This window comes from Octopus bimaculoides, chromosome 7 (genome assembly GCF_001194135.2).
Source record: "Octopus bimaculoides isolate UCB-OBI-ISO-001 chromosome 7, ASM119413v2, whole genome shotgun sequence".
NCBI classification, from domain to species: Eukaryota; Metazoa; Mollusca; class Cephalopoda; order Octopoda; family Octopodidae; genus Octopus; species Octopus bimaculoides.
This window is the reverse complement of record NC_068987.1, coordinates 64,993,751-65,005,588: the sequence shown is the minus strand read 5'-3', so window position 1 is coordinate 65,005,588 and position 11,838 is coordinate 64,993,751. Positions and strand designations below refer to the sequence as shown.

The 11,838-nt window shown below is 34.8% G+C and overlaps 1 protein-coding gene across 11 annotated transcripts in view; it reads right to left on the bottom strand.

The window, feature by feature from the left end:
• LOC106872834 (probable protein phosphatase 2C T23F11.1) overlaps positions 1-11,838 on the bottom strand; it is a 223,620-nt gene that overhangs the window by 129,695 nt on the left and 82,087 nt on the right. For 4 of the 11 annotated variants that reach the window (XM_052969728.1, XM_052969730.1, XM_052969732.1 and 1 more), the window contains one exon: positions 5,308-5,334. The exons of 6 other annotated variants lie outside the window; for them this stretch is intronic. In XM_052969728.1, the coding sequence (XP_052825688.1) occupies positions 5,308-5,334 (27 nt within the window). Of the gene's footprint in view, positions 1-3,078; positions 3,167-5,307; positions 5,335-11,838 lie in introns of those variants that run through there. One more of the 11 variants, XM_052969734.1, reaches the window with a different exon arrangement.

Below are 11,838 nucleotides of genomic sequence, written 5' to 3'. Positions count from 1 at the left end.
ACATACAGAGTTAGATTTATCAAGGTCTTCAACGGAAAATCCTTCGAATTCTGACTCGCTGCTTCACAGAATAAAATTCGTATCCATTTTTTTGTCAGGATTACAAATTTTGAAAACACAACAGGAACAAATTTGGAAAAAAAATCTCCCAAAATTCACAAAATTAAAAAAACATGTTGATCGTCGTACAAAACTATAGCTGAACTGTTTACACAAATAATCACGTGTTTTCACGAATGTACTAACGAGATTTGCTCAGATATTCTCATTTAAATATGAATAGGTGATTACGGGCGGTTTTGGGCGGCTTGGTCACATGAACCAAAATTTTTTTCGGGCGGCTTTGGGCGGTTTGGTAACGAAAGGGTTAAAGCACCAGCTGCCTTCTGTATATAACATGCCATTATGATAGAATTATTCATTCTAACATAATATTCTGCAAGTGGCTGCAGACTGTTGCAGGTCAACAGGCAGTAAGACTATAAGCTACATGATTAGAGGTTTATGTCCTGCCACCAGCATGACATAATCCAACACAACAATGATTTCAATTTCTCTGAACTAGTAGGAGCTGAAACTATCCAAGAACACTAGATCCACCTCCACCTCTCAACATACATTGTTTAATCCCTCCTATCTTTACAATAAAGCACTTTGCTAAATGTTTCCTTCATGAAACTACAGTTCATAGAAATTCCCTTCTTAACAGCATTATTACTGTTTATCCCCATGTCTATCGTGATCAAGTAGGACTATGCTAAAAAGCACACTAGACATAATCATCTCATCATTTGTTCATACTTAATATATCTATGACTATATTATAGATGGCACAATGTAATTTGAAGAAAATTTGGCTGCTATTTTTAGGAGCTCAGTCAAACACTTATGAGACCTCCTCATTGGTTTCCTGACCTTCATTTTAATCCACAAGCACCACTCAGCAAAAGTTCAAGCTGAACATCAACTAAATCGACCCCACCCATCTGGAAAAGCCTATAAAAGTTATAGACACTGCTTGTTGGATTCAATAGTAAAACCGAAAGAGAAAATCTGACCAAACCATTTAACACACATGAGCCTTTAACAGTAAATTTGTACAATGGAGTAATGTACAGTGTAGAAATTTCTAGATAGAATATTTTGCCAAAGTACTTTTAAACAGCATTCTACCCAAGCTCCATAATAAATCAAATTCATTTTATCCTATAAATAACTGGAAATCTTAATCTCTCTAGCTATAAGCTAGTTGAATCACAAGAAATAAATGAACCTCACATGAAATGTACTGGTCCTACTTCATGGATGAATGATTGTTTTGTTGCTTAACGCCAGATTAACTCCAGTCCAGTAGTTTGTGATCAAAGGCTTTGCAAGTGTGACCCATCCTGTCTTTTCTAGGGTAATATAGAACTAAATTAAGTAATATGTCCTTTCTTTACATAAGATAGCTAGGTATGATTTGTGTGTAATTTGGCTGCTATTTTTCTTTTCTGGGAGGTCATAGAGCACAGAGAAATTCACTCAGTCATTCTCAGGCAGAATTGCTTAAAATTAGAAAATGTATTCGTCCACAAAAAAGAAAAAAATTTGCATCCCCCCACCATACACACACATACACAAATAAGAATAACTTGAAAATATATAAAAATTTCCAGAATCATCAACTCATGTTAGCTTACTACAACAACAAGAGCAGTAACAAAAGAGAAAATTAAATGCAAACCAAATACATAACCTTAATGAAGGGAAGGAAATTAGCAATGTACAGTGGAGTGAGATCAAGGAAGTGGCCAGAGTGAACCTCATAACTGGAAAAGATGACATAGAAAAAAGACATATGGAAAGTATGTATGTTGAAATGTAATCACGAGAATACATGGAAACTAGCAATGGTGTTTGTTAGCCTGTTAGCTTTGACTGAGCAGATCTATGATCAAAGCTATTTTAACTAGGAACATACTGGTTTGTTTGCTCTTTGCATTTTTTTTTTTTTAACAGTAGGGGACAACTTGATGGAAATTTGGCTGCTAATACTTACATATGGTGGAGGCGCAATGGCCCAGTGGTTAGGGCAGCAGACTCGCGGTCATAGGATCACAGTTTCGATTCCCAGACCAGGCGTTGTGAGTGTTTATTGAATGAAAACACCTAAAGCTCCACGAGGCTCCAACAGGGGATGGTGGCAAACCCTGCTGTACTCTTTCACCACAACTTTCTCTCACTCTTACTTCCTGTTTCTATTGTACCTGTATTTCAAAGGGCCAGCCTTGTCACACTCTGTGTCACGCTGAATATCCCTGAGAACTACGTTAAGGGTACACGTGTCTGTGGAGTGCTCAGCCACTTGCACGTTAATTTCACGAGCAGGTTGTTTCGTTGATCGGATCAACTGGAACCCTCGACGTCGTAAGTGATGGAGTGCCAACAACAACTTACATACTAAATAACCACATAGTTAGTTCTCTTGTTAACGTGAAGAGAGTTGTGGTGGGTTTTCATTGGTAAGTGTCAACACAATGCAAGTAAAAGCAGAAGGTAAGTCAGGTATTCCAATGGAAGATTGTCTAAAACATTACATAACATCTTCTCACAAAGTGACCTATCATATCCCATTTGCTGTATAGCAAGCCTGCCTCAGCCATACTATAATGGAAAAAAAGAAAACAACAGAGCATAAGAAAAAACCAACAAAAGCTTCAATGTTGTTGCTCAACCTGCCAGAAAGAGCATCTAAATCTTCTCAAATTATTCATATTAGAAAAGGAAGAACATTGAATAATGTAGTTCTAGAAATACAACATTAAAAAAAAAATAAAAACAATTTTTAAAAAACCAAAAAGATGTGGCATATTACAGGTGGAATGCTTTTAGTAATAAGTCAGCTAAATCTGCACTGACCCATAGCTAAACAACCGAAACAAAACCAAAGATGATGATTATAACAGGCTATGTTTTTGTTTTAGGACACATTAATAGTTGTTTCTATTTTAAGAATTTCTGTTATTATTTTTTCAATAAATAAAACTTAATGATTCAAATGATATATATAATTTCCAAAAAAAATAGCTATTTTACCATGTATGCCCAAGGTTTGTCCCAGCCAGAACTCCAAATGTCGTCCCAAGCTCACAACACGTCTACAACACATCAGAGATTTTACTCCAAACCAGGAAATTTCTGCAGACTAAGAACCTCTTGTCTAACAACACTAAGAAACAAGTAAACAGATTAAACCATATAAAGATAGATCTAGTTATCTGTGCATGATAATCTCGTAGCAGAATAGTGTCCTGATATTGAAATGTTGTATTCTCTCAGCTAATAACAATTGGAATGTAACCTAAAAATACACTTGATAATTCCTGAAGCTCTAGGCTACACAAATAATATTAATAATAATGATAATTTTTCTTTTTTTTTTTTTGCCAGAAGAGCAGTATCATATATTTGACAAGAGAAAGATAGTCAATGTTATAGATATGCATTTTCCTTCCTTTTGTTTGTACTTTTTGTTTGTTTTTTGTTGCTGCTTTTTTTACTATTAAGAGTAGCTATGTGCATGTGTATTTGGTTGTAATACACACACACACACACACACACACACCATATTTCAGTCTAATCTGACACCATGTCACAGATGCACCATATTCCTACAGTATTTGCTTGTGTATAGGGTGCATCAAAGCACACACAGGGCATGGTTTTGTAAGAAGACAATAGTAGCAAGACACACGTTTCTGCATGTGCAGCTGGTTGTATGGTGATAGGATGAAAGAAGGCAACATTCCAGAGGGCAAAGAAAGTATCTCTGTAATTATGCACTCGTGTGTGTGTGTGTGTAGTAGTACATATGTATTGTTTTCAAATTCATAACATGAGGAGAGGTTGTGATCATGATCATGGAGACCATCCTTAAATTGTAAGATTGATAAAGTCAATATCCTGCAGCTCAATGTTCTAATGCTTGCATCAGAGTGAACTCTGTTAATATATATATGTTTGCAAAGGTAGGTTGTTGCAAAAGGCAACAACTTTTTGACTGCCTCCTCATAACAAGGAACATGTTTTTTATATAGTTTTACTTATGTCTAATGAATCCTTGTTACCCCCAAGAATTTCGTTTTTACCCCACTTGGGGTAATTTACCCTATTTCGCTGATCCCCAATCTATTTGATTAGAGATGACCAGAAGCTAAAATAAAAATCAACATACACACCTATATATAAACATGAGTAATTTTTTTTTTTTTTCAAATATATGATAATATAAAACAGACACAAAAGTAGAAGGAAGACTGAGTGTACACCAGATGTGACGACAAGCTAAATTTTCAATGAGTAAAAAAGAAAGAAAGAAAAAAAAATCAATACACCACTGACTTGCACATGTTTCTCTAAATTCCATCAACAGACATATTGTATACATTAACGGATTCTTACAAAACAAAGAGTTTAAAATTGGTACACTGCAACAGTGCAATTAACATTTTGTAATAACGAGCAAATATAAACAATGAAAATACAAAAATAGAAAGATTTTAACAAATAAAAAAAGAATTTAAAAAAATAACATTGCTGGAGAAAAGTGATTTGATAGATGTATCCGATTTCTTCTAAAAGGAAGAAGATATGAGTGGAGAGGGGATTCGACCTAAATGATATGATCAATAAAGTAAACAGATAGAACACACACACACACACACACACACACATTAATTAACCACAATCTTCTTTAGTTTTGCCGAATGAATTACATTCACATTCTTGTTTTCTCCTTTGAAAGTCAGTGCAGCTTTGTTGTTGTTGTTGCTGCTGTTTAACCCCAAGCCAGCTCGAAGACATTCCAACCATAACCATTCTGCCCTTCTCTCAAGCATCATATATCTAAAACTAAATTAACCAATCTAGTTTTTAATTTTCAGGATGTTATGGCATAACTTAGGGAAGTTTGGCTGCTATTTCCAGCAGGTTGAGCAACCAAATAGAGGCTGCCTCTACAGTAGTTATGGTGGTGTCATATAACCAGCAAAGTCATAGAAACATCACTGAAAACTTCAATTCTATGCAAGGCAGCCCTTCTGGTTAGAGCTACAATAACATTGATATTGTACAGAACAAGATAAGAAACAATCATCTTAATATATCATTGTGTGTGTGTGTGTACATACGTATGCATGCATGTTCCAAGTTATAGGCCAATGTTTTTGCATTTTAGGTAGGTGAAAGACCTTAGGGTGTTTTAATTTTTCTGATAATTTCTATATTCTTAACAAAAAAGAAATAAGAATGTTGTACATCACCAACCACTGCAATCATTACTGGCAAAAGATACTGATTAGAAAGAAAAAGAGATTAATTCAATATATTAGTACAGTATTTTTGGTGAGGAAAGTGTTTTCACAGAAATTGAGGAAAAAGTAAAATAGTATTTTGGTTACAGATATTCTTTCACTCTTTTACTTGTTTCAGTCATTTGACCCCAGGACTTATTCTTTATAAGCCTAGTACTTATTCTATCAGTCTCTTTTGCCGAACCACTAAGCTACAGGGACATAAACACACCAGCGATGTTGGGGGCACAAACAGACACACAAACATATATATATACATATATGATGGGCTTGTTTCAGTTTCTGTCTACCAAATCCACTCGCAAGGTTTTGATCAGCCCAAGGCTACAGTAGAAGACACTTGCCCAAGGTGCCACACAGTGGAACTGAACCTGAAACTATGTGGTTGGTAAGCAAGCTACTTACCACACAGTCACTCCTATATATATATATATATATATATATATATATATATACACACACACGCGCGCGCGCATCATTGCCTTCTGGTTTCACTGAATCACTCTCATCTCTTCTAAAATGTGAGTAGTCAAATAGCTCCCCTACAGCAAGAAACCTGTTCTACTTGGCCAAAAGAGAGAGGGGAAGAAACCAGGGAAGATAGTGAAAGGAAACATTTGACGGCCTTACCAACTAGCTACAGAAAGACTAACCCATAATCTGCTAGGTTGTGTATGAGGTGAAAGGTGGAGGAGGTCCATGATCATTGAAGCCTGCAGGCATGGTACATGGAGATAATCAAACAAGAAACTAGCCAGTTGCAAGTTCATATTCTTATGTTGACTTTACCCTTTTCTCCAGACAAAATACTTATAATGTAAATTACATCAGTGGTTGTTCAGCCTCGAGTCAGCCTTCAATGAGTGGACTTGTGAGCAAAGACATCCCAGCCACGACAATCCAATTTCTTACTTTTTTTTTTAAAGACAATAGGCCATAATTTCAAGATTTGGCTACTGATGCTAGTAAATAAAGCAACCTCATAGAGGCTCACCCACCAACTTTTCAAATCCTGGGGGTTTTGATTATTTACATTAGTTTATTGAGATGCAGAGCCAGCAACAGATGTCAGAGAAAAGTTATCGGCAATAGGCTAGCATTCTATCCAAAGAGATTAGTTTCTCAGCTACTTAACACCACATAGGTCAAAGTGAAACACCAATTTTTAATATTATATCAGTCCTTAGACTTTGAGTTATTAATGGTACAAAAGATCTACGACAATGCAACATGCATAGAATTATGAAACATAGTTGTATATGTTGCATAAATTTAGGTTGACCAGTGAATCTAGTGAGAGTGGTGGAAGAAGTGGAGCATCATGTTAGGTGTGGATTTGTAAACCTAGATAACTTTACAGTATAATCAACACCAATATACTATAGTACAAGAAAATTATGAAGGCGTAGGGAGAGTTGAAGAAAGTAATAGCAACCCAGAAAAATAGAACAAAAAATAATAGGGAGAGAAGGAACAGAGGTGTTGGTAAGACACGGAAGGAATAAAGAATAACACAGGAATGGATCAAAGATGGATAGGAGAGGAATAAGAGAGGGAAAATGAATAAGTGGAGGGATAACAGGAGAATATGAGAGTGAGAAAGAAGGGGGAAGATTAGGAAGAGTTGAAAGAAGAGAACCAAAAAGAAAAGCAAGCATGAACTGTTGCGATAGAAGAAGCTCACCACCGTCTTTGTTGTTATAGCATCTGAACTGCAATATAACACCATTCTATACCATTACACTCTCTGCTTCATACATGTACTGTTTCAAAGACTAATATTATACATGCATACATACATATGAATAAATAAAACTTAAATGAATATTAGAAGAATTACTAATTGAAGTGAAATAATATATTCTATATTCTCATTATACATGTAATTTTGCATTTCTTCAAGTTTCAAACCATTAAAAAAAAAATTTCTTCCCAACCACACTTCCAGCTCATTCAAATTTTACTCCAGCATAAAAGTTGTTATTGAATCATTAAAATTATCCTTTTGCTATAAGCACAAGGCCTCAAATTTGTGGGGAGGGATAAGTCGATCAAATACTGGTATTTGACTGGTAGTTGATTTATGAACCCTGAAAGGCTGAAAGTCAAAGTCAACCTTGGCGGAATTTGAACTCAGAACATAAAGACAAGTGAAATGCTGCTAAGCATTTTGCCTGGCATGCTAGCGATTCTGTTAGCTCTAATAATAAGTATAGCACAACAAACATTTTAAGGTCATATCTTGCTAAGGCAGAGGTTAGCTCACAGGCCCCATAACAGTCTTCTCCGGTTTGTCCCAACAAATTAACTCTCATGTCCATATTTCTTTCTCCGTCATTTTTAACCATACTTTTGTCAGTAAAAATGGTCTAAGGTAGTTCATATGTATTTATTACCATGGTCCAGATGATTTTATCCATTCCTAAGATTCTTTATCAGATGCATCAGCAATTGATTGACATGCTGGACATGATTTGGCTATCACATCTGCATTGGATTACATTTTTGACCAATAACAGTATCTACGAATCATTCAATTCATTTAGGCCATATCCCAATGACTTTCATGCAGTCAATTACAATTTAATTTTGGAATATTTTTAGAATAATTACTTCACAAGAATTGGACTTCAAGATTAAATTCCCATGACAATTAATTGCATCACAATTTATCCTATATTCTCTCAGATGTTCATCATCAAAACTTGGTTTTACTGGTCGACCATTATTGATCAATTAATTCAAATAATATCAATATCAGACTTCATGGCTGATTCAATTTCTTTAGTGGTAACTGGCATACCATCAAAACTTACATGAATAATTTCAAACAAATCCAGACAGAATGATTTTTACATCTTCCATCAAAATTCTAATTAAATCCTATCTGTAGTCTTAAGAATGCATTGACATTTTCAATATTGCTTTAGAGCTTTATATCATATCGTATATTTGAAAGACACCAACAAGGCCACCCAACATTGCAAATGCAAAGATTGAAGCACCAGTATATTTTTATTTGGTGATAATATCTGTTAGTGTCTTATGATCAATGATTAATTCAAAATGTCATTGGGTATCCAGCTGTAGAAACCATGATAGATCAGACTGGAACCAGGTACAGCTCTCCAACTTACCAGTTCCAGTAAAACCATCTTAACCCATGCCAGCATGGAAAGCGGATGCTAAATGATGAATACAACTGATAATCCTTTTTATCTATTTGTGAGAATGGTCATTGATGTGCATTTAGTGTTTTAAAGGTTTGAGCTTTGTTCACCCCCTTCCCCCCCCCCCACAAACACATTCACTTTGTAGCAAAACTGTTCCAACAAAGACTGGTGACACATCTACTACAAAATTTAGTGGCAATTTTCAGTGCAATACATGAATTGTGTGATGTCATTTGTTTCAAGTCATCAAAACTTTGACAGTTATCTGCCCATTTAAATGGTATGTTCTTTATCATTAAATCATTGCACAGTAAGGTTTACTATGCTCTTAATGGACAAGCAATAATACTGACTTTCAAAATACAAGCTAATACTTCATGTTCTTTGGAATCAGTAATTTTCAAAAGCACCAATATTTGAATCAAGATAATCAACTTCTTATTGAAAATAATAAATTACATTTTCTTTTGCTTCAAGTTTGCTTCCCAACCACATGGTTCAGGTTCAAGTTCAGTGTGTGTCTGTACAACCAAAATAAAATGTATTATGTGAAATATAACATTTTCATAAGGTGCTATGCGGCGAGATCAAACCCAGAAGCTCATGATTAGAAAGCCGACTTCTTGATTATTCTGTCATGCCTGCACACATAAAACTAAAAAATACCTTTTAAACAAATGTGAAACACTGAAACCACAAAAATGCAACTATGTTACATCTTTGTGAAAGACATTACATTACACATTTTCAGTAGCTGCTAAAAAAATATCAAAGTATTACCAGTTAATATGGCATGATGTTGAATTAATTACGCATTATTTCATAGTTTCAATATTTCAATGATATGACTGTTTTATTCTTAGAATGACATTGTAGGTTAGGTGGAAAATGCTAGATCTGGTCAGTTTGAACATAAAACAGATAGAATATTTTGGCCAGATATAGCAGGTTCAAATGCTAGAGTTAAACAATACAAAATTAAATTGGTCAGAAAAGCTCTGGGACATATGTAGAAAACTTTTCAGAAGTTGAATACATTCATACATTTCAATGCAAATGGTGCTGGTGAAACATTCCCATACAAATATCTGCCAACAGTAAGGACTACAGGCCTGCTACAGTTGTTTGAGACAAGAAATCAAAAGTATATATTGCTGGGAAGGTCACAGTGCAAAACCAGTGAGAAAGATAACATCTGCTTCAAAAGCTACAACTTCTCTCACCAGTTTATAAGTTCACACTTGTATTGATAAGCATCTAAATCAGTTCTCTCTAAAAGCTATGGTCTTCAAGTAAAGAAAACACACCAGCTAACACACACTCTATATATTAAATATCTAAGTGGAAAAGCAAACATATACAAAACTTCCTTAAAATTCAGCATATACATTTTGTTGTTGTCATTATTTGAATTCCAATGATAAAGCTAAACCAACACCTTTATAGAAAAATTCAAAGAATTAAACACACACACACACACACACACACACACACACACATCATGCATACATATATATATATATATGACTGACCAGTCCCATTTGACCAGTACATCTGTCAGACAGGACTTTGATGACTGCTATGAAGCAGGAAAGTATACTAGCCCCTATATATATTTAATACTCAATATTTCATATATTCAATAAGACATTCAATACTTCATTTCATTTTACTATTTATATTATATATTCCCTATTCTATATCCCACATTAATTTTATAAGAATATAAATAAAACAAAAAAACAGAGTTGGAACTCTTTTAAATAATATATATATACACACACACACACACACACACAAACACATGCACAAACATGTGTATTTACACATATACATGCACAGACATATATATATATATATATATATATATGTATATTATCATCATCGTTGTTGTTATTTAACATCCATTTTCCATGCAGGCATGGGCTGGATGGTTTGACAGGAGCTGAAAAGCTAGAGGACTGCACCAGGCTCCAATCTATTTTGGCACAGTTGCTATAGCTGGATGCCCTTCCTAATGCCAACTTTACAGAGTGTGTTAGGTGCTTTTTATATCGCACCACACACACACACACACACACACACACACACACACAAAGCGCCACTTATACAGTAAAAATTTGTCATTTAATGGCCTGCAACTGTACAATAGCCATCCAAAGATTTGGGAAGCATGACCAGTTTCCCCTGAGACTTTTAATAGGTATTTAAATGAAATTTCTTTTTAGCATCCCAAATCAACCATCTGAAAATGGCTATAACTAAATCAGAGCAGCCTTTACCCACTTATTGATCCACCAACTAAAAATGGCATACATTATTTAAAAAAGAAAAGATAAAGAATAGCAAAGAAAAACATTAGATGAGTGGACATACACAGAGATGAAACACAAATTCAACTCTGAAAGCAGCATTCCATTCCAGCATGACCTTAAATTTAATAGCTAAAACAACCTAAAAGTTAAAGCACACACACTGTAAGTAAGTTGACACATGTACATTTGATAAACCTACATTCAGCCTCACTGTGTATATAGTCACTGTAGGTCAGACCACAGAGCTCTCTAACTCACACTCTCTCTCTCTCACACATACACACACACACACACACACAATCTCTCTCTCTCTCTCTCTCTGCAGGATGAACCAGTGAAGAGCTTCACTAATTTCAATTGGATATGGTTATCTTATTAAGAATGTCTATTTCCTTGTCAAGATTGTCTACTTATGTTCATCCCACAAAGAGAGGAAGTAGCTTAGAGCTACTTATAAAATATTTCTGAGTAACAGGTGCTAATTTTACTCACTTGCAATTATCCACATACAGTCTGTCTCACAAGCAAAGGAGTAGGCTTGGTGCCTGTTACCTTAGAGTATCTCTAAGTTACTCTTTCTCTCTGTCAAGATGAACATGAGCAAATACTTTTGTAAGATGACAATAACCATTCCAAACTAGTCAAGCTGTTCTCAAGTTTGTCCTACAAAGAGAGCCTTCCCTGTGGTTTAAAAGTAAAAGTGAAGGTTAACTGAAAAAAATAAGTTTTCAAACTTAAAATGGTTAACTTTAGAATTCTATCTAATCAATGAGACAAATTATATAACGAATGAAAGAAAAATTTATTTTTCACAACACTAAAAACTACTCAGACACTAAGACTATATGATTACAAAAGATTACAGAATAATATTTTTCTAAGAATGAAGAAAACCAACGTGTGTGTATGATTATTATTGATCCAGCAGTCTGGAAATACACTAGCTTACACTTACACAACATACACAATTCTGCTGGCTCTCTATCACTAATATAT